At 44.6% G+C, this 22,091-nt stretch overlaps 3 protein-coding genes across 6 annotated transcripts in view; all 3 read left to right on the plus strand.

The window, feature by feature from the left end:
• Nucleotides 1-1,175: 1,175 nt before the first annotated feature.
• Nucleotides 1,176-13,260, plus strand: Exosc2 (exosome component 2). 2 transcript variants are annotated; one of them, XM_077798030.1, is made up of 11 exons: nucleotides 1,176-1,624; nucleotides 2,045-2,378; nucleotides 3,511-3,612; nucleotides 5,359-5,404; nucleotides 5,571-5,660; nucleotides 6,658-6,723; nucleotides 7,337-7,405; nucleotides 8,996-9,172; nucleotides 9,349-9,405; nucleotides 9,919-10,047; nucleotides 10,838-13,260. In XM_077798030.1, exons 2-11 carry the CDS (start codon nucleotides 2,257-2,259, stop codon nucleotides 10,916-10,918), a joined length of 939 nt encoding a protein of 312 aa, XP_077654156.1. In that variant the 5' UTR covers nucleotides 1,176-1,624; nucleotides 2,045-2,256; the 3' UTR covers nucleotides 10,919-13,260. The 2 variants fall into 2 exon arrangements, with proteins under 2 accessions (XP_077654156.1, XP_026242337.1); XM_026386552.2 differs by lacking the exon at nucleotides 9,349-9,405 and having other exon boundaries at nucleotides 1,180-1,624.
• A 1,584-nt stretch (nucleotides 13,261-14,844) lies between these two features.
• On the plus strand, nucleotides 14,845-15,701 carry LOC144254170 (uncharacterized). The gene is made up of 2 exons (XM_077797161.1): nucleotides 14,845-14,904; nucleotides 15,559-15,701. The coding sequence occupies exon 2, from the start codon at nucleotides 15,596-15,598 to the stop codon at nucleotides 15,692-15,694; it is 99 nt and encodes a 32-aa protein (XP_077653287.1). The 5' UTR covers nucleotides 14,845-14,904; nucleotides 15,559-15,595; the 3' UTR covers nucleotides 15,695-15,701.
• Nucleotides 15,702-15,722: 21 nt separating this feature from the next.
• Nucleotides 15,723-22,091, plus strand: part of Abl1 (ABL proto-oncogene 1, non-receptor tyrosine kinase) — a 125,610-nt gene continuing 119,241 nt past the window's right edge. For 2 of the 3 annotated variants that reach the window (XM_026386215.2, XM_077797160.1), the window contains exon 1: nucleotides 15,725-16,393. In XM_026386215.2, coding sequence (XP_026242000.2) covers nucleotides 16,258-16,393 — 136 coding nt within the window. In that variant the 5' untranslated portion in view covers nucleotides 15,725-16,257. Of the gene's footprint in view, nucleotides 16,394-22,091 lie in introns of all 3 variants that reach the window. The other variant, XR_013343457.1, reaches the window with a different exon arrangement.

Below are 22,091 nucleotides of genomic sequence, written 5' to 3' on the forward strand. Positions count from 1 at the left end.
GGTATTGACCACACAAAGACCTGGGAGAAAGAGCCAAAAGCAAACTGATCCTGGGGTGGTGATGAGTGTGTTGTTCAAGGGACCAAGGGGAGGTCCGTGGATCTGGCCGCAGCCCAATGAGTAATGGCAATGGTTCAGGAGGAGAGTGAAGTCAGAGACAGGCAGGGGCCTCAGTGATGAGTTTGGATTTTATTCTTAGTGTAAAGGGAAGTTGCCAGAAGTGTTTTAAGCAGGGAAGTGATTTAATGTGATCTGTTTTTAAAAGCTCCCTCTAGTTGCTGTGGTGTGTGTGTGTGTGTGTGTGTGTGTGTTGTGTGTGTGTGTGTGCAATGCAAAGTTAGGGAGGTAAGAGAGGAGGTTGTTAGAGTTGTCCTGGTGAAAGGCAACTTTGATCAGCTTGTGGAGGCACACAGATCTGGGAGGAATTGGTGGACGTTGGACCTTACCTGCCATTGAAATCACACCGAGTGTTGAAACACACACAGACTTCTGAACCCTACCTTTGCAGAGACTCAATACCTGAATCTGGCCTTAGAAATCTGTATGCTTCACTAATCACCCAGGGTGGTCCAGAAACAGCCCACTCCTCTGCATGGTGAAGCAGGGATGAGTTGTGTGTGTGGTGGTGGTGGTGGTGGTGGTGGGGGAATCCAGTGTCTTGGATTCTAGTCCTAGCTGCAAGTTTGTTTTAGGAACTCAGGAGCCCCAAACTATCTTCAAGAATAGCCAGATGTGCCTTCTAGAGGGGTCAACTTGAGGAATAAATAACCCCATGTTTGTAAAGCACTCAGCAAAGGGCCAGCAAGGCACCCAGGACATGTTTGGTAAAGGTGCAGGCTTTGGGGGAACACAGGAGTGGTTGGAACAAGCATCAGGCCACTATGAATTCTAGTCCTTTGGAGGGGGGCTCCATTGCCTCCTGGATAAACAGGTATCCACAATGCCTATCACAATGCCTCCTGATAGCCTCGGGAATGTGAGTGCTGTGGGAGGGGTTAAGGTTAAATCTTTCTCTCTCTGGGATGATTCCAGGACTACACCCCTCATTCCTTGAATTGCCAGGGCTGTGTTGGTTCAAAGGACACCATCGCCCTCTTATGGCCATAGCCAGACGCAACAGATGGGTGGTTCTTGCACTTTCTTGGCTTTACTGTCTTCTAGGCAGGGAAGGAGATGGTGTGTCTGCCCACTGGGGCACTAGCATTTATGTCGTGTACTGCCTGGCAGGGTTGGCTTTCTTCACAAGTGTAGTTGTGAGCCTTGCTTAGGTGAAGGAAATGCTGTCCTTGTGGAGATTTATTGGTCTGATGAATCTTCAGGACATGATGGGCTTGATGCACCTGATTTCCTGACCTCAGCGTGGGAGTGTGTGGCTCATGCAAGCTGTTTCGTTTAATCCTCTTTAGAGTCCCTGGAGAGAAATCTCTCCGATCCCCTGAGGTTGAAGTTCAGTTTTCTGTAAACCTTGCAGGGAAGTGGAAGGCAGAGGATAGTAAGAGGCCAGGAGAAGGGACCAGAGGATCTTTCCTGCTAAATAAGAGCCGCAGATGAAGCCAGGGACATGTGCCCTTCCACGCTGAATCCCGAAGGGTGCTCCGAGCACGGAAAGCGCCCCGATTGCTGTGTGAGTAAATGCAAGCAAGGGCTACCCTCCCTCCACCCTGCACCTTGGAGTAAGCCAGCTCACTCCGGAGAGGTCGTTAGCAAAGGACAGCGCAGTGAGAGGGATCGGAGCGCTGTCGGGGGTGTCGGCGATGGCTGAACACCCACGGGTGGTTGGAATGCGGACAAGGGGGAAACTCGGAATGGTTGTGCAATGGGCTTTCGGCTCAGAGGGTGTTTTCGGTAGGTCCCATCTCCCGGTCCTCCAGAGCCTTCTTGTATCAGAATATAGCAACGGAGTTGTCGGAAAACTCAGAAGGCTATTTCTCAAAAATCTCTAACCCTGGCAAACAATACATAGGACGATGGATGTGAGACAGCGTGGGTAAAAACTCATACGTCACCCAATCTGAGATTTTTTTTTTTTTTTTTTATCCTACAGGTACTTCCTTGCCATTAGTAAACATGGCAACTCGGCTCCCTGATTCCCTTCAAGTTAACCTAAAGTGGCCAATAGTCAACATGGCCGCCCGAACGTGAATTCCCATTTGCCACAGCCGTGAAGCCCCGCCCCTCTGAGCGTCCAAGGGAATAGCGCAGCGGAGTATTGCGGCTCGCGGCCGAGCTGCGCCTGCGCAAGTCATTGGCGCCAAGATGGCGATGGAAATGAGGCTCCCGGTAGCTCGCAAGCCCCTCAGTGAGACCCTTGGTCGCGATACTAAGAAACACCTGGTGGTGCCGGGGGACACGATCACCACGGACACGGGCTTCATGCGGTACGTGGGGACTTGGGGGCCCGGGGTGCAGCAGGGCTCTGCACGTGGCCTCCCGTCCCGGCACTTGGAACCCCCTCGCGGTGCCGCTCCGGAGCATCCCAGTCACCTGGTTTCCGAACCTCGTGCTCCTTACTCTCTGCATCTTGTGTGTCCCGGCCTGAGTAGCCTCAGCCCCCAGCCCCCCTCCCGAGCTCTGGCGACCATGACTTTGGGATCCTCTGCCTGGAGACCAGATCTTCGAGCCTTCATCAGGAGAGGGGAATGGGGAAGGTTCGGAGCAGGGTCCCCTACAGTGTCCCCTGTCTGAGGGAACTTTGGGCCCTCCTGGCCTGGACTGCCCCTTCAATGACACCTCTGAGCCGGGGGTTTTTGTTTTGGAATCAGTAATTGTTTGGGCTTGGAGCGGACAGATATTCGGTGCTAGCTGCACCCAACTACACCGATTTTGCTTGCAAGGACAGACACATGTGGTAGTTTGGAGGCAGGCTCTTTGAGTCAGCAGCGGGTTCCCGTGGTGTTACCTCTCCAACCTGAGTTTCTGTAAGATATTGATAACAGTAACTATTTAGTAGGGTAGTGAGGATTAAATGAAATAGCAATGTAAAAAAGAAGCAAAACCTACCTTTACATCATGAATAGACAAGGAGGGGTACCTCATTTATAGCATTGCCTTTAAACTTTTAGTTTTAGAAATTCTTGGGATTCATTTCCTCATATGTTCAACATACATTTATGTTCTGTGTGGTTGGGGTAATAGTGAACAAAGTGGAAAAAGCCACTGTCATGGTGGAGTCTTCTATTCTAACAGGGAGAGACAGATAATAAACAATAAATGCATCAAGTTAGTTATTCAGAATGTTTGCTGATAGATGCAGTTGGGGGGGGGTGAGTGGAATGAGGCTAGGAATTTGGTGGGATGGTGGCAGTAGGGTAGGATATTACTTTAAATGGGGTAGTGAAGGTAAGCCTGCTGGAGAAGGTGACAGCTGAGCACATGTAAGGTGCAGATGTCCAGGTAGCTTTCTGGAGGCTCTGGGTCGGGAGGAACCTGTTGGACACATCGTTCTTGAGGGGAGAGATCACTTCAGGTGTTAAACTGGTATCCTTTCTTTGTTTCCTTGTCTTGCAACAGGGGCCATGGAACATATATGGGAGAAGAGAAACTCATTGCATCTGTGGCTGGCTCTGTGGAGAGAGTAAACAAGTTGATCTGTGTGAAAGCTCTGAACACCAGGTGAGAACAGAAGGTGTGTATTTGTTGCAGCATCCATACTGTACAACTAGGTCTTTTCTGTCACCCCTTATCTTCCAAGCGCCACTCACTTGCCCTACGCTGCTACAGATCTGCAGTTTTCAATGTGACTATAAAAATGGTAGTAGAGATTAATGCAGGCTTCAAAGGTTTCTCTATGTCATCTGACCTCTCCAAGCCTTGCAATGTGAAGACAATAAATAATAGCATGACCTACATCAGGATTTTTCTGAGAATTCAGTGAGATGGTACATTTAAAGTATTAGCACAGGGCTGTATAGTTGGAAGTGGTCAATGAAGCCTTCCCAAAAGGGAAGCCAGTGGGGTTGGAACCGAATGAACAAGGAGGAAAGCAGGGACTGAGGGGAATGCAAGGTTGACCTGTCTGGCAGTCATTTAATCTTTTAATTTTCCACTCTGGGAAGCCACTGGAAGGGGTGCAGCTGAGGAGAGTTCTGATCTGACCTAGGTTCTTTGAGACAGGGTCTTGCTTTGTTACCCAGGCTGGTTTTGAATTTGTGGGCCCAAGCAGTTCACCCACCTTACCTCCAGAGTATCTGGAACTATAGGTATGCACCCAGCTTGACTTAGGTTTTAATCAGATCACTCTGGCTGCTATGGGGACATTGAAGGGGGATAGGAAGGGATTTAGGGTGATGGAGTAGGGGATCAGACTTATCATCTAAAGTGAGGACAACTCGGATTAGGATAGCAAAAAGTGGGGAGTTGTGATTAGATTCTGCATGTATTTGTTTTCTGAGGTTTTGTTTTATCATGAAAGGGTATTGGATCCCAGTTCTTTGGGATTACCTGTTTTTAGGACCAAGTGTCATCTGGGAATAGAGATGGTTTTATGTCTTCCTTTTCCATTCAGATGCCTTTTATTTCTTGGATACATTTTAAGGGTAGAGTCAGCAGAATTTGCTGCTGGATGTATCAGTGTGAGAAACAGAAAAATCAAGGATAACTCTCCAAGGATTTAGGCCTGAGCAACCTGAGGTACAGAACCACTGTTTACTGAGCTGGGAATGACTGGGAGGGGAGCAGCTTGCTATGGAAGAGGGGAGTGGACTGCTAGAAAGCATGTTTTAGCCTTGCTATCTTTGAAAATGTCCATGAGGTGTCTAAGTGGTGATGGTGGGTAACTAGCAGTTGAATAGAATCTGGGATGCAGGGGTGTGTTATTGTTCTTAGTGGTATTTTAAAGCCATTACATTGGATGAGCTCACCTTGAGTAAATAAGAAGTGATCTAAGGCCTGGGCCTTAGTTTGGAGCACTTCATCTTTACAATCTAGGATGAGGAAATTGCAAAGAGGACTGAGTTGTGCAGGCAGCGGCTGGGGAGATGGAGAGCATGGGGCCCTTCAGATAGTGACCTATTTTCAAATCTCCTTTCTCCTCCTTTGGCCAGTGCAGAACCCACCTCTGTTCTACAGGAAAATATGCCTTGCTTTCCTCTGCCATGTAACCCAACAAAATAGGGATCTTAGGCAAACAGAACTATTTCCAATGAGTGGTTTGTTTAAGGATAGTCAATGGAGATTTATATATGTGGGGATATTTGAGGTTATTAATTCCTGAAAATAAGTCCAAATACATAATTTTATGGATTTGCTAAATGTGGCCCGTAATCAAATCTCTCATCCTTGTTTAACCAGAATCTCAAAGGGTGCTTAGTATTTTGAAAATCTGTTTATTGATGAATGACCTTTTGTTTTATCTTTCAGGTATAATGGTGAAGTAGGAGACATTGTAGTGGGGAGAATCACAGAGGTAAAGTTTATCAGAGTGAAGGCCAGCTGGTGATTTAAGGAGTCGGATAGTGAATGCATTTGGCTGTCGTGTGACCTGTGGCTTGTTAGATTTGGGATTATTGGTCACTTATGAGGCTAGCTCTTGCCCTTGGAGTATGTGTCCAGGTGTGGAACTTTTTTTGTAGGTTCAACAGAAGAGGTGGAAGGTGGAGACCAACTCCAGGCTGGATTCAGTTTTGCTTCTCTCATCCATGAATCTTCCTGGAGGAGAGCTGGTAAGGGCAACAGCTGGGTCCTGGAGGTGTGCAGTTGGCTAGTGAGAGCTGTGGTGTCTTTTGCCCCACTGGAGAACTTTGCTGAACGCTGAGCTCTGTTGTGAAGTTTGCTGCCTGGACATATTTGTAGGCTGGCCCAGGTCTTACAACACAGGCAATAACTGTTCTGTGGTAGAGTCAGAAACATCCATGGGGTGGGATCCTAAGAGATGGCTGGAGAGAGAGGCTTTTAAATCTTGGTGCTAATAATTTTTCTGGGTGCTATTAGCTTTGCAGTGAAGGTATTCCATGTAAAGTTGTTTTTAGATTAGTTTTTGTGAATCAAAGGGCATTTGGTTAATTTCAGACATCTCAGTCACTAAGCTGCAGCCTTTTGTACAATGCCACAGTCAGTCCAGCGTAGTTTACAGGGAGGCTCACCGCAGTGGTCCTGTGGAGGATGCAGGTAAAAGGAGTACGTACAATTGAGTTCCTTAAAGAGTGTGGGTGTGAGAGGTCTGACCCACACACCTGGCAGGATGTGGTACAGAGTTATTAATCCACTGGGAGAAGCTCACAGGAAGGACTAGCCTTACTCCTTGAAGGATGGAGAGAATTTAATGAGCTTAGGGAATCTGAGGTGACAGGAAATGTGTGGGCAGAGTCAGGCGAGCAGGAGATATTCAGGCCTTGCTGGAGCTCAGGAGCTATCATGGAGGTTGAGTGGAAGCAGTAGGCTGGGCGAGTTTGGGAGGGTTTCACAGATCAGTCAAGAAACTTTAATGTTACTCAGAGGATGGAGAAGGAAGCAGGAAGGAGAAGTGGAGCTGGGAATCATGATGTCACTCTTGTTCCCCTCCAGTGGCTTGAGTTACCTCCTCTTACTATGGTTCTTAGAGTTTGAGTCTCATGTTGGCTTCAGTGATCTCAAGAGGAAGTGAAAGAGAAAGAAGCAATGTAGAGAGATCTTTCTCAGGATCTGGCTTAAGTAATCAGGTTGTTTCTTTGTGTATTTCAGAGGAGAAGATCTGCAGAAGATGAGCTTGCAATGAGAGGTTTCTTGCAGGAAGGGGACCTTATCAGTGTATCCTGTACATTGTGTTTCACCCTTCTGGTGCTTTCCAGTGAGGCTGGACATGGGGCTTGTGTTGCTTCTGACAAGAGGAATTTAGAATCCTTGCAGGGGTCTGAGTCCTGGGTCAAGTCTGCTGGGGTGTTTCTCTTGTTTATACCTGCTGCCAGCTCGTTTCTTTGGGTCTTGTAACTCATGATGCCCATGCTATAAGCTAGACAAGCTAGACTCAAGTTTTCTTTTTTTTTTCTTTTTTTTTTTTTATTATAGATGAACACAATACATTTACTTATTTATTTTTACGTGGTGCTGAGGATCAAACCCAGGGCCTCACATGAGCTAGAGCACTCTACCATTGAACTACAACCCCAGCCCCTTAAGTTTTCTTAATAGTGTTAACTTTTATCTTAGGGAATTGAAAAAAATATTGTTCATATTAAGATAACTCTTGTTCCCGTCAGCCAAGAGGAAAGTGAGGTCACATTGAAGTCCTCAAGGTTCAACAAGACATCTGAGGTGGACTATTGGCGATAGGAGGGAAAGATTGAGGCATGGGGCCAGGGAGACCAGTGATGTGAAAGTGGGCAGCTGAGGCTTCTGTTTGTTCCTTGATTACTCTGGCCAGGCTGAGGTCCAGGCAGTGTTCTCTGATGGAGCTGTCTCTCTGCATACGAGGAGCCTGAAATATGGAAAGGTAAGTCAGGCTCTTGCCGTTCCTGTTAGCTGACTGAGACTTCAGATCCATTTCCAAATCCCTGTAGCTCCCTGACATGCTGACCTAAAGAACGCTGGTGGTGGGGCTGGGGATGTAGCTCAGTGGTAGAGTGCTTTTGTATAGTATAAGTGAGGTCCTGGGTTTGATCTCTAGCACTGCAAAACACAAAACAAACCAACAAACCAATCTAGGTAATTACGCACTAGCCACTAGCATCCCATATTCTGCTGGTGTTTCCAGAGCTCCATGGGAAGAAGATGGTTTTCATTGGTTGGGGACATTGTAAAGGGTGGTGACTTTTATCCTCTTCCACCCAAAGAGCCCTTCTGCCCCTCTGAGGGATGCTGCAACGTGGCACTGGGGCCAGGCCAAGAGGCTGTCTGTAGAACAAAGGGAGACTGAGGCCTGCACAACAGGGGCAGTCTCAGCACCTAGTAGTCCAAGCAGTGAAATGGATGTCACTGATAGCAAATAAAGGGATTTTTACTGCTTTTCTTCTATATAGACCTTCTAAATGAAATTTCACAGCTTTAAAGACTCTAAATGAAATTCATGATTTTTCTTACATGTGACTGCATTATTTATTATTTTGCAATAATTTGTGGTAGTGGGTGTGGATTAAACCCAGGATGCTCCACCGCTGAGTTACAGTCGGAGCCCTTTTATTTTTTATTTTGACACAGGGTCTCACTAAGTTGCTGAGGCTGGCCTCAGACTTGACCCTCCCTCCTAGGGTCACAGGCAGGCATGCACTACTATGCCCAGCATGAGGTTAGTTTTTTGAAGCTATTTGTTTATTTTATTTACTTTTTGGGATACTGGGGATTTGACCCAGGGACAGTTTATCCCTGAGCTACATTTCCAGTCCTTTTTATTTTTTGAGACAGGGTTTTGCTAAGTTGCTAAGGCTGGTTTTGAACTTGCGATCTTTGTGTCTTAGCTTCCCAAACCACTGGGATACAGGTGTCTGCCACTGCACCTGGAGATAGCATATGCATACTTCCTAAAATGCATTATGATTTATTAAGTCTCTTGGCTTTATCTGGGTGAACCTGTTCAGGTTCTGAGTGGAGGAAAAACCCTTTCCCTTATGTGTCTGGCCACCCACACTCCTGTACGTGAGGTAGGAGATGGACCTTGCACAAGCCTGTGTGCTGCAGAATGTGGATCTGGAGCTGGCCTGCCAGGACCAGGCATGGGTTTGTACCCAGCTCTTCAGTGGTGCACATCTCATGGGCAGGATGGGTGTTTGGAATCAAGCTAGAGCCATGGAACAGGACAGTGTCCTGGGTAATGGGGGACTCCAGTGCATCCCAGTCAGCTCTAGCTTCTTTAACCAGCACACCTGCCCCAGACTAGAATGTGATGATTGCTACAAAAGGAAGTGACAGAGTATCAGTAGTTACCTTCTTTGGAATATATAAATAGCCTCTGTATATACACGTAGAGGACCGCAGTTATTAATGAAGGATGCTGACTGGGATGTAACAGGGATGTATGTTCTGTAATCTGTTTTCAGTCATCTCACTGATGGTCTACAGTGACCTACCCTGTGATCTTTTTCTTTAGCTAGGTCAGGGTGTTTTGGTCCAGGTTTCCCCTTCCCTGGTGAAACGGCAGAAGACTCACTTCCATGACTTGCCGTGTGGTGCCTCAGTGATTCTGGGTAACAATGGCTTTATCTGGATCTACCCAACCCCTGAGCACAAGGATGAGGACGCAGGGGGCTTCACTGCAAACCTGGAGGTGAGTGAGCGTATTGCTGCTGTTGGTGGTGAGGACGCTTGGTCTCTGCTGTGTTTTTTGTGGCAGAGTTCGTTGCCTTATTTTTTGGGGTGGTATTGGGCGCTTTCCCACTGAGCTACCTCTCCAGCCTTTTTATTTTTTTTTATTTTGAGACATGGTCTTGCTAAATTGTTCAGGCTGGCTTTGAACTTGCAATCCTCCTGCCTCAGCCTCCTGAGTTGCTAAGAATACAGGTGTGTACCACCACGCCCGGCTTTGTTGCTTTTTAAATTACTCTTATGCTGCTTAGCTATGGTGTTTTGTTCTGAGAAATGCAGTGTTAGGTGACTGTCATTGTCGGAACATTGTACTGTGTACTTATAAACTAAGATGGCTCCAGCACTACCGGGTGGTTTAATCTGTCATATGCGATCTGTTGATGACTGAAGTGTCACTGTACAGTGCATGACTGCATGAAGACTGAGTTTTGAGTTTCCATTTAGGAAATTCAGTTCATAACATTGAATTAACTTCTCTTTTCTGAAGAGATAGAGTCAATGACTGGTTTGATCTTTGCTGGGTGATAGGACAAAGGTGCAGGGTAACAGCTAAAGAATCATTGAAGAAGCCACATTCTTCATCTTTCTTGGGGGAGTCCCAGAGCAATGCTGAGTCACGCATGATCTCCTTTCTGCTAATTTACTGGGACTTTTCACTGTTTTGGTCCTATTTATATTTCCCTTCACTTCCTCTTTTACCCCTTGTAGCCTGTCTCCCTTGCTGATCGAGAGGTGATATCACGGCTCCGGAACTGCATTGTCTCCTTGGTAACTCAAAGGATGATGCTGTATGACACCAGTATCCTGTATTGCTATGAAGCATCCCTGTCGCATCAGGTACTCCACCGGAGCTCCCTTTTTCCTCACTCCTCTGAGAGCTGCAACGGTGCCTCCTCAGTGTCCCTAGTGCTTCTACCATGCTCATCAGTAAGGACTGGCCTGGGGGGCAGCCTTACTGAGTGTCTGGCAGATCCCTCTTAAGGCCCTAAGCAACTTAGTGAGACTCTGTCTCAAAATAAGAAATTAAAAAAGGGTTGGGAATGTGGCTCAATGGTTAAGTGCTCCTGGGTTCAATCCCTGGTATGAAAAAAAGACACTGGCAATATCTTCCATGTCTAATGTCTGGCTAAGAGTTTGGAATGGAGGTGCCAGGTGAGGCTCTCTTATGATAGTAAACCTCTATCCTCTTGACTTCATCTTGCCCATCCCAAATCTTGACCTTTTTTTGTGGGGGGGGGGTACTGGAAATTGAACCCAGGGACGCTTTACCACTGAGCTACATCCCCAGCCCTTTTTAATTTTGAAATAGTGCCATGTTCAGTTGCTCAGGGCCTCAGCCTCCTGAGTTGCTGGGATTATAGGCCTGTGCTTCCGCACTCACTTGGCCATCTTTTAAGTGAATGTCAGAATATTTTTGTCGTTGTCACTCATGTCCCAGGGAATCTTGATTTCTTAAGCTGCTTCTGGCAGATAACATTCTATAGCACCAAGTGAGTTTCTGGTAAAGGAACAGAGTGCAGAAGTTTTATGTTAACCATGCTTAGTTCCCGTGTTTGGGATGGCTTGATGGTCTCCTTAATGGTTGGTTTCTTTTTAGAACACATACCTTTTTTTCTGTCTTTCTCAGATCAAAGACATCTTAAAGCCAGAAGTCATGGAGGAGATTGTGCTGGAAACACGCCAGAGGCTTTTAGAACAGGAAGGATGAGGAGAGGCTCTTGAAGATGGGCCAAGTCACTGTGAGGTCCCCACATGTGGCCCAGGGAGGATCCACAGACTCATTACTCATCTGCATTGCAGTTGAGGGGCTGGAGAGCTCCTGAGCCTGCTCTCTCTTGTTATGAGACAGCCTGGCGGGAACTGAACATTGCCAGACAGGCCAGTTCCCAGTGCAAAGAGGTAGTTTCAGGTCTTTTATCCTGTTGAGGCGAATGGCTCCTGGAACAATCGGGTGAATCCTTTGTCTTCCACTCACCATCATTCACAAGGCACGAAGCCCCCTGAAATTAACCCATTAGAAAACAGCATCCCTGACCCCTAAGTAGTGTGTTCTGGTCTCCACTCCACCTTTGAAGTTCAAGTGTTTGGTGAAGAATACAGTGGTGAAGTGAGGCCCACGGTCAGGGAAGAATAAAGTTCACCCAGCCACCTTTTGCTTAGCCAGAATCTCATTTCCCACTGTATGTTCCTTCCACTGAGATGTGAGGAGTTGACACCAGGTCCCTTACTTAACCTGTCCTGCCTTTGAGGGGGGTTTATAAGAAGTTATTACCAATAATAGAATGAATGGAATGAATGTTCTGGGCCCATCATACTCTTGGGTGCCTGATAAACATGAAAAGTAAGTGAGGAAAATGGAAAAGCAAAGCTGTTTTCCTCCTATAATTGAAGTAGTGACACATTCATTTTTGAATAATTTACGGTTAAAAAATAAAAACCAGATACTGAAGTTCTCACTGAGGAATGTTAGAATTCCAATCCATTTTTTTTTCTGATGACTATTTAAAAATGGTGCTCTGATTTAGGTTTTCAGAAACATTTTTTAAGGCATTATATATGGAAGTACTGTCTTATTCCACATGTGCGGTGAACTACTTTTTGATGGCTGTAAATGTGCTCATGTTGGTTTCTGGGTAACAGCTAAATGCAGCTAGCTGAAGGAGGACTCAGCAGACATAACTTCCATCTGAGGCCTTTCTACCCTACTTCTATTAAAACAAACCTAGGCTGTTTCAGTGGTAGTAACCAACCAACCACTGCCTTGGACAGCTCTGAAATACAGTTGGCTCTTTTTCATTAAATAACATGGTTCTTTATAACTCAGTTGACAACTTTTTAAAATCATTATCCCATGTGTCACCTGTTTTGAGGAAAGTGAAGACAAATGAATAAGCTTTAGGCAGCATTGCATCGTTAGGTTGGCTCACCTGTCATGTTTTTAAGAAGATTTTCTACTTGAGAGACAGAAATGATAAAGAGCAGAGCCTGTGTCCTGCAAGCTGGTTCACCCATGCTGGTTCTTCATTCAGTTCCTGCTGAGGGGCAATACCAAGGTCTGAAAGCACCTTCTGGTGATTACCTGCTTTCCATGGCCCACTAGAGGGCGCCCTGGTTAAGTGTATTTCCAGTAGGTATAAGAAATGGAATAAGCTGAAATTTTTAAGCTTAATGAGTTTTGCTTTACAAGAGTGAAGACAAAATTAGATGCAACTGAATCACTTTTAATGGAAACATGAGCTTAGAGAGATTTATTCAACATTGGTCATTTGCTGGGCTCTGGATTCTAGTTTTAAGTCCTTAAAAGTATCATTCTATAGGGATTGAAAGAGTACAGTGCATCTTTAGGAAAAAAAAATAGTCTTGGCTTGGGGCTCTCCTGAAACCCCCAAAACAGTGGAAGTGAAGAATGGAGATTAGGGATAATACTTTAGATGAAGGGTAGTGACCTCTCCTGTGACCACCATGAAGCATGTCTCCAGCTTTGTGGAAAACCAAAGTTTGGTCTGATTGGCATGATAACTTTATGAAGTAAGCAGCTAGGAACCCCGCTTATAGGCGAAGAAATCTGAGAAGTAAGATGACTTGAGTAAGTTCATGAGTGACTGAATCAAGCACATTTAAGCCCTAGAGGTATCAGAAAGCAGGCCTTCAGAGGACAAGTAGGACTGACTGAAAGGTCATGAATCCAGAAGTCTAACTTCCAGCATTGAGGTTATCTTTTATTTGAATTGTTACCTGTTTGCATATTGCCTGTCCCATGTATGCTCCCCAAGAATAAGGAGGTGTTTTTCCCCCCATTGCTGTATTCTAGAACTTAGAATAGTTACTCAGTAAATACTTGTTAAATGAATTGTTAAGTGTAAGCTATGTATATTATAGAGTTCTGATTTGATTTCCCAATTTTAACCTAGACCAGAGAGTGAAGAATGCAGATGTGGAGGAAGTGATTAAAACATGAATAGGAATTTTAAAAAGTAAAAAATGTCACAAAGAAAAATTGGAAGTAGCAATCAGTATAAGATAAATCAAGAGGAACAAAGGCATTGAAGTTTGAAGAAAAATACTATAGATGAGAACTAAGGTTTTTATTTATTTTATTTTTAATTTTTTTTAATGTGATGCTGAGGATCAAATCCAGTACCTCATATTTGCGAGGCAAGTGCTCTACCACTGAGCCACAAAGCTATATCAACATGGATTTATGAATTCCAGTTCTAAATCTGGCACAAAATTTTCATGTTTCCGATTGAATCTCCAAGTGGATATTTTCCTCTTCAGTAATCAAAGTGCCATTATCAAGAGTAAGTGCTATGGGGGGCTGGGGTGGTGGCTCAATGGTAGAGCACTTACCTAGAATGTGTGAGGCACTGGGTTTGATTCTCAGCATTGTATATAAAATAAAATCATGGTCCATTGACAACTAAAAAATAAATATGTATATGGTAAGTGCCATGTCTCAATATGGCAGAAATATTTCTAAAATGCTTAGCTGAATGTACTGGCACTCAATGCAGCTGGGGTGCCTGTGGTATCAGTAGAAACTTCTGAAAAGTAATTTGGTAGCTGATGGTATAGTAGGAATACATGTGTTTTGGAGCAAGGACAATCTGGGCTGAAGTAATGCCTGTCACATTAGCCAAGTGCCTTGGGTAAGTCACCTTTCTGAATCTGTTTCCCCATCTGTATAATGGGGATAATATTACATGATAACCCTCACAGGGCTTTCATGAGTAGTAAATGAGAATGCAGTAGATGAAAACTGCCAACATTGCAGGGCGTAGAGAGGCACTGTGATGAGTGGGTCCCCTCAGAAATGGGTATATCCCAGTTAGGTAATGCTCTATGGAGAGTAAAGAATGGGGACTTTTTAGTCGCAGAAGATGGGTTATGACAGGTGCTAGTTTGGTGTATTTAGGTTGTTAGCTAGCTTGTAGGCCTGCAAAGCCTAATATGGGCATTTTGTTGTCTAACAAGCAAGAATGTCATGCAAATGCGTGTTCACCTGCGAAATGTTACCTTGGAGTTTCTTTCTGGCAAACATCCGATTGCACCTGACACGCCCTCAGAACAAATGCTGTTGCTATAGTAAGCCAGCCTCCTGATCCCTCAAGAAACCATTAAATTCGCTAGCAGCATATCGGATTTCTTCTCTAGTTCCAACATTGGTGCTTTTTAGGGAGTGAATGGGATAAAAGGGACCAAATAGCTTGGATTTCAAGGATCAAGCCAAATTTTCTCCCCTAAAAGAGGCTCAAGGAAATAATCCAATTCCGGTTTTGGGAAAATCCAATCCGCAGTTTCCCCTTCGCTCTGGCTCTTCGGCCGAGCTTCGGGCGCCCGGAGACCTGGCCAGCCAGGGGAGAGGCCGTCGAGTCCACGGGCTCCCAGGCGGGAGGGGCAGGAGCGCTGGAGCGGAGAGCCGAGGGCCGGCCGAGTCCGTGCAGGGGCCGGGCGCCCTGCGGAACCACAGCTCCCGGCACGCCCCGCGGCAGCGCCGAAGGCGGTTGGCTATCAGGGCCGGTCCAGCTGCTCTCACTGGCCAATGGGATGGAAGAGAGGGGCCCGGATTCCCAGGGACCAATGGCAGTGCGGAGGAGGCGGGCGCTTCCTTACTGCTCACCTTGCGCCCAGGAGAACCAAATTAAAAGGTCGTGCGGGGCTGGACTCTCACCTGCACCAAGGCTACGGCAGAAGGTGCGGCGGCGTCCGCAGAAGGCGGTACCAGGGTCGCCCGGGCCTCGCGTGGGGGGCTTCGCACGTCGTCGGGGGCGGAGCTGGGGGCGGGGCCTGGCCTCGTTGTGGAGCGGCTCGTAATCCATCATGGCGGCCGCGGGGGTCGGTGTCTGTCTCTGAGCGGCGCCGGAGCCGGAGCCGGTTCTCGGTCCTGTGGCTGAGGAGCCCCTCCCTTGCCCGCGGCCCCCACCGGCGGGGGGAGGCTGTGCCTCGGCGGAGCTCGGGGGATGTGACTGCGCGGCGGAGGCGGCGGCGACGTCCGGGGCCGGGGGAGGGGGTGTCTCGGGTAGAGACCCCGGGATCGGGGAGCTGCGGCGGCCGGGCCTCCTCCCCCCGTGGCTGCCCCCGGCTTGGAGCCTCGCGCGTCCTCCGGCCCGTGCTGCCCGCTCCCGCGCCGGGACGCCGGGGTGGTCTCACTTGCCCCCGACCGGGGACACCCGGCTTCTTGCTTGATGCGTGGAGGAGCGTCGTCCCTGAGTAAGCCGCCCGTGCCCCGCCCCGGCAGCCGGTGCTCGCCCCCGCCGCCCCGGCCCCGGCCCACGCCCGGCCGCCGAGCCCCCCGCCCGCCCCAGGAGAGCCCCTGCCCACTGTCAGGCGTTCTCTCCTGTCCTCCAGGTTGCTCCCGCGAGCCTTGATGCCCTGACTTCTTCCAATGTCACCTTCGGCCCCCTCTGTCCCAGTGCAGCCCAAAACTTCAATGCAAAGGAAAAGCCTGGATTGGTTTCACAGGCCTTTTAAAAAGCGGACTTAAAAGTTGCTGGCGATGCATTGCTTCTTGTCAGAGTGGAGGGCAAGCTCGCTGAAATCTGGGTGACCCGTGCCCTTTCCCGGAGAGCAGGGTAGGGAAGGAAGAGGGGCAGGAAATTTGTTGGAAGATGGAGAAACCAAGATAGGGGGTTGGTGACTTCCACAGGAAAAGTTCGGAAGTAGCATCCAAGGACGATCGACGTTTCCTTTTTACTTGTGAATGGAAAAGACTGTAGGACTGTTGACCTAGCGTCGCCTGTGAATATTTGTGTTTAAATTTTTCTTCTTGGGGAAGAAAAAAAAACCCTGTTATTCAGCCTGTGAAACATACTTAAAATCAAGTTAAACTGCGAAAATAATTGGAACTCCTGTTTACATCTGTCAACCTAAAGGTCCGCTCCCCTTTGTCACAGAAGGTGTCTTTCTGTGATTGACCTCAGTTACAGACTTGGGGAGATGCAGTAAATGTGAAATCCCACGCATATATCCTTTTCCTTCTAAGTCCACTCACCGTTCTGGAAGATCTTGAACCCTCTTCTGGAAAGGGGTGCTTATCATCATTGCTTTATGGGGCAGCAGCCTGGAAAAGTTCTTGGGGACCAAAGAAGGCCAAGTTTGCCTGCCCTGCACTTTATCAAAGGAGCAGGGAAGAAGGACTCATCGAGGCATGGGGGTCCACACTGCAATGTTTTTATGGAACATGGTGAGTTCTTTTTCAAGATTTCTGGTCATATTTTTCCTTACACCTTCAGCTTAGGCTGTCAAGGAGGTTTTTGAAAAGGCAGTACTTGTGTCAGTTCCTTCCAGTTCTACTTAACATTTTTGTTACTGTAGTTATCTCTTAGTTGCCTACAGAAACTTTCTTTGTATAAGAAAATTAGGGCTTTATTCAAAATCTGTTTGAGTTGCTTACTTCTTACCTGATTGATTGAACTTTTTGTTCACTGTTGACCTTGGACAAGCCGTTTTACTGTTCCAGGGCCTCAGTTTCATGATAGGGTTGGTCTTAAGTGGCTTCTTGGGATTCCTAGTTCTGTCATTTGCTTTAACTGAAGGCACAGACTTCTTCTAACTGCATGAATCCTCTACTACTTTTTCTGTAGAGAGCATTTATCCTATTCCTAAAGTGGTTTGTGTTCTGAAAAGTTAAGAACCACATCCGAGTTGACACTAGTATCCTTAGTTTTTTTTCAATCAAAAGTAGGATTTGAAAAAAAAAAAAAAAAAAAAAGTAGGATTTGAAAATTCCCACTTTTGTGCTCTGTGGAAAATATTGAACTGGAAAGCAGCATTTCTCATGAATTGAGGACACACATCTTCTAATTATTTTACCTTCCATAAGGAATAACCCTTTCCCCACTGATGATATGTTGCATCTTCCTCTCTCCCTGTTTAGAATGACATTTGGGCAATAAAGATTGTCTTTGACACTTTTGTGAACATAGTTGGCATTTGAGAGCTGACAGTACATGTTACATTGTTCACTTCCAAGAATTCTGTATGAAGTTAAAGCTGAGGGTCAGCTTAACTGATATGTGTAAAGTGTTTGTGCTGCTGCAGCCTGATATTTTTCAGGCTGTGCTTAGTATTAAGGTATGAATTGAGCCCACCCGTCCCACGAGTGGATGTGCAGTGTGTGCAGATGGTGTGCACTTTGAAATTCAAAAATATTCACTTCATCTAAGTTAATCTAGATTTTACTTCACCTTGAAACATCGGATTTACTTGAGTATTATTTTAGGCAGTCAAATGTGGTAATATATGATCTTCCCAAATTCAGGATTTAAAAAGGAAATATTTACATTTTAACTAGTGGTGATTGTTCATGCAGCCTTAGATAGTGAAAATTGCCACAGACTTTTTGGAGAGTTTTAGATGAATTTGTATGCCAGTGACCCAGTAATCTCACTGAAAGCCAACAATTTATCATTGGCAAAAACAAACCAAAACAAAAAAAAATACTCCCGGTTGTGTTTCTTGAAAGAAAAGATATTTCCTTTCAAGGAAAACAACCGGGAGTGTGTGTGTGTGTGTATATATATATATATTTTTTTTTTTTTTTTTCTCTTGTTGTTGTTGGGTTTTTTTTTTTTTTTGCCAATTATAAAAATGTTAGCTTTCTAGTGAAATAGGATTTTGGATAACTTTTGTATGTCACTGTGATGTAGAGCTTGGTGGTAATATTTGTAGCTGTGATATTTTGATACTTTATAATGAAAGCTATAACTTAAAAGATCTACGTAAATAAGTGAACCAGTGCTTTCTAAATGATCAGCATGTGATATAGAAGCATGCACAGGTGGAACCTCCATTCAAAGTACAAGTTGAACCAGGAGATTCTAATGTCATAGAATACAAAAGTTTATCGATATGATTTCAGATTCTACCTGGCCTCCAGCCTTTAAGAAACCACCATGTACAGAGGTTTTCAGTGTAGCAGAAAAGAATATCTGTTATTACCCATGAAGTTTGCACTTTCTGGGAGAAAACATAATAAAAATATTTGTTTTTAAATCAATAAGTATATTTTTAAGTTTTAGTTTTAATTTCTAAGATGGTAAGTATTGATGAGATAATCCATATAAATTAAAGTTCTTTGGGATCATCAGTAATTTTCAAAAGTGGAGCAAGAGCAGAGATTAAAAAGTTTGGGGGCTGGGTTTGTAGCTCCAGTGATAGAGTGCTCTCCTAGCATGTGGAAGGCACTGGGTTCGATCTTCAGCACCACATAAAAATAAAATAAAGATAATGTGTCCATCTACAACTAAAAAAAATATAAAAATATTTTTAAAAATTTGGGACCCATTACCACAGAAAGTCTATTCAGAGGGTACACAAACAGACTTTGAAGGACTAACAGTGAATTGATGTCTGTGCTATGGTAAGTAGAAAGAAAGCATTTGGAGATCTAGCCATATAGTATGACCTTTTTTTTTTTTTTTCCTGGAGGGAGTACCAGGTATTGAACTCAGGGGCACTTGACCGCTGAGCCACATCCCAGATCTATTTTGTATTTTATTTAGAGACAGGGTCTCATTGAGTTGCTTAGCACCTCACTGTTGCTGAGGCTGGCTTTGAACTCAAGATCCTCCTACCTCAGCCTCCTAAGCTATTGGGATTACAGGTATGCGCCAGTGCACCGAGCTAGTATGACCCAGATGGAGAAAATTTTAAAGTTTTTATGTTTGTGATGTTCCAAATGTGTTTTTACAACAAATTTGTGTTATTTTGTAATAAAATTGAAAGAAAAACAATTGTTGACAGCTGGATCAATAATCACTTCTTTGTTGTACCTATTGATGAAAGATTGTCATGATTGAAGACAAGTCAGTTTCTTTGGACCTTGAGGATTCTTTTTCTGGAAAAATACACTGTTATTTTTGTGTTACAAATTGTTCTTGCTCTTTCACAGGCTGATCTTTCTAGAGTTTGTTGATGTCCCTGTAAATTGGATTGAAAAACTTGGAAGTAAGAAACACAATGTTAGACCAGACATGAATCTGGAAGCCTAGAATGATGTTGATGGTGGTTGGTGGTTGGTGGTATGGTGGTGAATTTGAAAGGAGTGGGCAGATGGCAGCTTTTGCCAGGATCATTCAGGGTCAGAAGGGCCTGGTCATATGGACAGTGTATGTGTGTGTTGGGGGGCTGTGGCGTTATTTTACACCACATGCTCTTTTCACATTTTAGTGGTTTAACTAAGAAAATTCTCTTAGGAAAATTGAAAGCATTCACTGGTAAAACTTTTTCTAGTGTGTCTTTTTTCTTCAACAAATATTTATCGTGCCTATACTATGTGCTAGGTAGTGTTTTGGTGAAGGGTGATACATATGAGAAGAAAAAAATATCCTTGTCCTCTTAGGACTTGCATTCTAGTGGGAGTAGATAAACCATCAATATACTAAATAAATAACTGTAATTTGCCATGTAATTATTGTAGATCGTTTTTGTTCTTTTTAGTTATACATGACAGCAGGGTATATTTTGATATATCATACCTACATGGACAGATCCCATTCTTGTGGGTTGTACATGGTGTGGAGTTAGACTGGTCCTGTATCATTGAAGATTTTCTGCTAGTTTTTTTTTTTTTAAGTGAGATGTGTCTATTATGTGAATTTCTATAAAACTGTTCAAGTATTACTTAAAAATATTGTACTATTAAACTGTCTTTGGTACAAGATTAGGATGCATGGAATACTCTTGAAGAGAGTTTTGAGTAACCTATATTCAGGAGTATTGAAGAGTCCAAATTGACATATATCATAGCTTTGTGACAGTTTAGTGAACATTTTTCTGGTTTGGAAAAAGGGTAACAGGTTAATTGTTATCATTTTGTGTGATATAGTTAATATTACAGTTGAGAAAATTTGCAGCAGTGTTGCAAAAGATGTCATCCTCCCTGTGTGGAGATTTTGCACCACTGTCCTCAGTTTCCCCCTTGAAGGCGCAGTCCTACGGCCACTGGTGTAGAAGCGGCACTCTGAGGGACTACAGAGATGACAGGCAGTAAGCCCGGGGAATTCTAGGTGCAGGAAGACTGAAGCATGGTCATATGCCACTGGGGAGTATAGTGTGGCTCTAATTACTTCTTTTTCTTTAGTTGTAGATGGACACAGCACCTTCCTTCCTTCCTTCCTTCCTTCCTTCCTTCCTTCCTTCCTTCCTTCCTTCCTTCCTTCCTTCCTTCCTTCCTTCCTTTCTGTGGTGCTGAGATCGAACCCAGGGCCTCACACACGCTAGGCAAGCCTTCTACCACTGAGCCACACCCCAGCTCTTCTTCTTCTTCTTTTTCTTTTTTTAAATCTCTTTTTAGTTGTAGGTGGACACGATACCTTTATTTGTTTATTTTTATGTGGTTCTAAGGATCAGACCCAGTGCCTCACGCGTGCTAGGCAAGTCTACCACTGAGCCACAACTCTAGCCCTCTAGTTGCTTCTTACGTCACGTGAGGAACAGAATCATCCATGAGACAGTTTTGCAAGGAAAGGTTATAAACCAATTTTCAGAGTGAAAAAGTAGGGTGTAATGATTCTGCAGTGAAATACTGTACAGATGTGTTGGTGGTGGAAGGTGCTGAGGACATAATATAACCCAGAATGTGAATACGTGGGGGTATAATTTTAGTAATGGTAGCTAGAGAAGCCCACCTGAGAAGGTGGCATTTTGAATAAAGAACTGAAGGAGGAAGGTGAGGAGCAAGCTGCAATAGAAGTAGAGGGTACAGTGTTTCAGGCAGGGGGAGGCAGGTGCAAAGGCCCTGAGGCAGAGCTTGCTTAGCATATTCAAGGACCAGCCCAGAGGCCAGTGAAGCTGGAGCAGAGAAGGCAGAAGGAGGATTGTAGGAGGTAAAATGGGGGTAAAGGGAGGATAGAAGAGTGGAGTCCTGTTGGTCATTTCAAGGATGTTGACTTTTATATCTGTGGTTAGTGAAGCCCTTGGGACCTTGGAGACTCAGGTCCTGATATGTTTTTTTGTTGTGATACTGAGGATTGAACCCAGGAGGCGTTTTTACTACTGAGCTACATTCTCAGTGCTTTGTGTTTTTGATTTTGAGGCAGGGTCTCACTGCGTTGCTGAGGCTGGCTTCAAACTTCTAACCCTCCATGCCTCCCAAGTTGCTGGGATTATAAGCATGGACTACTGTGTCCAGCTGAAGCTTCTTAAAAATTTTATTTGGGACTGGGATTGAGGCTCAGAGGTAGAGTGCTTGCCTGGCATGCGTGAGGCACTGGGTTTGATTCTCAGCACCACATAAAAATGAAATAAAGACATTGTATCCACCTATAACTAAAAACATTTTAAAAATTTATTTAACAACTTATTTTTATATTTTCTAATTTTGAGTTAGTATATCTGTCCTTCAAAGTTATTTAACTAACTTATACTCAATATTTTATTTTAAGCTTAACTGAAAATGATAAGACATTGTTTACTATCAGTTCAAAGCTACTTTAAGGTTCTCAAATGAAACTTTAGGTCATAGTTGTAGGTACATGATACATTAACACTGTGATTCCTTCACTGTCAAATTATATTAAATATCTATACACATTAGGAGGTGGGATAATGATCTGTTGAGTCCTATAGGCATTAATGTTAAACCAATCAAAAAATTTTTTTTCCTTATCTAAGCAGGAGACAGTGTCTGGTAAAACTTTCCAAATATCTAATTATGTCTTATGATCATATGGTAGCTATTTTTTTTTAAATTGCAGAAAGTTATGAAATAAAAGGCAAAAAATGATAACTTTTATTTAAGAAACTCTACCATTGCATTCATCTTTGCAAAAAAAATTTCTCAGAATTTACTACCTGTATTGTTAATATTAAGATTTAAAAATTGAAAGTAACTAAAGAATAGTAATACTGCTCTAAGCACTAATATTTTTAAACCACAG

This window comes from Urocitellus parryii, chromosome 4 (assembly GCF_045843805.1).
Source record: "Urocitellus parryii isolate mUroPar1 chromosome 4, mUroPar1.hap1, whole genome shotgun sequence".
NCBI lineage: Eukaryota > Metazoa > Chordata > Mammalia > Rodentia > Sciuridae > Urocitellus > Urocitellus parryii.

Bases quoted from the DNA above. Each gene is read 5' to 3' on its own strand.
- Exosc2 (XM_077798030.1), top strand. From the start codon at position 2,257: ATGGCGATGGAAATGAGGCTCCCGGTAGCTCGCAAGCCCCTCAGTGAG. The intron at 2,379-3,510 runs GTACGTGGGGAC...GTCTTGCAACAG, and splicing joins ACGGACACGGGCTTCATGCG to GGGCCATGGAACATATATGG. The intron at 9,406-9,918 runs GTGTGTACCACC...TACCCCTTGTAG, and splicing joins CTGAGTTGCTAAGAATACAG to CCTGTCTCCCTTGCTGATCG.
- LOC144254170 (XM_077797161.1), top strand. From the start codon at position 15,596: ATGTCACCTTCGGCCCCCTCTGTCCCAGTGCAGCCCAAAACTTCAATG.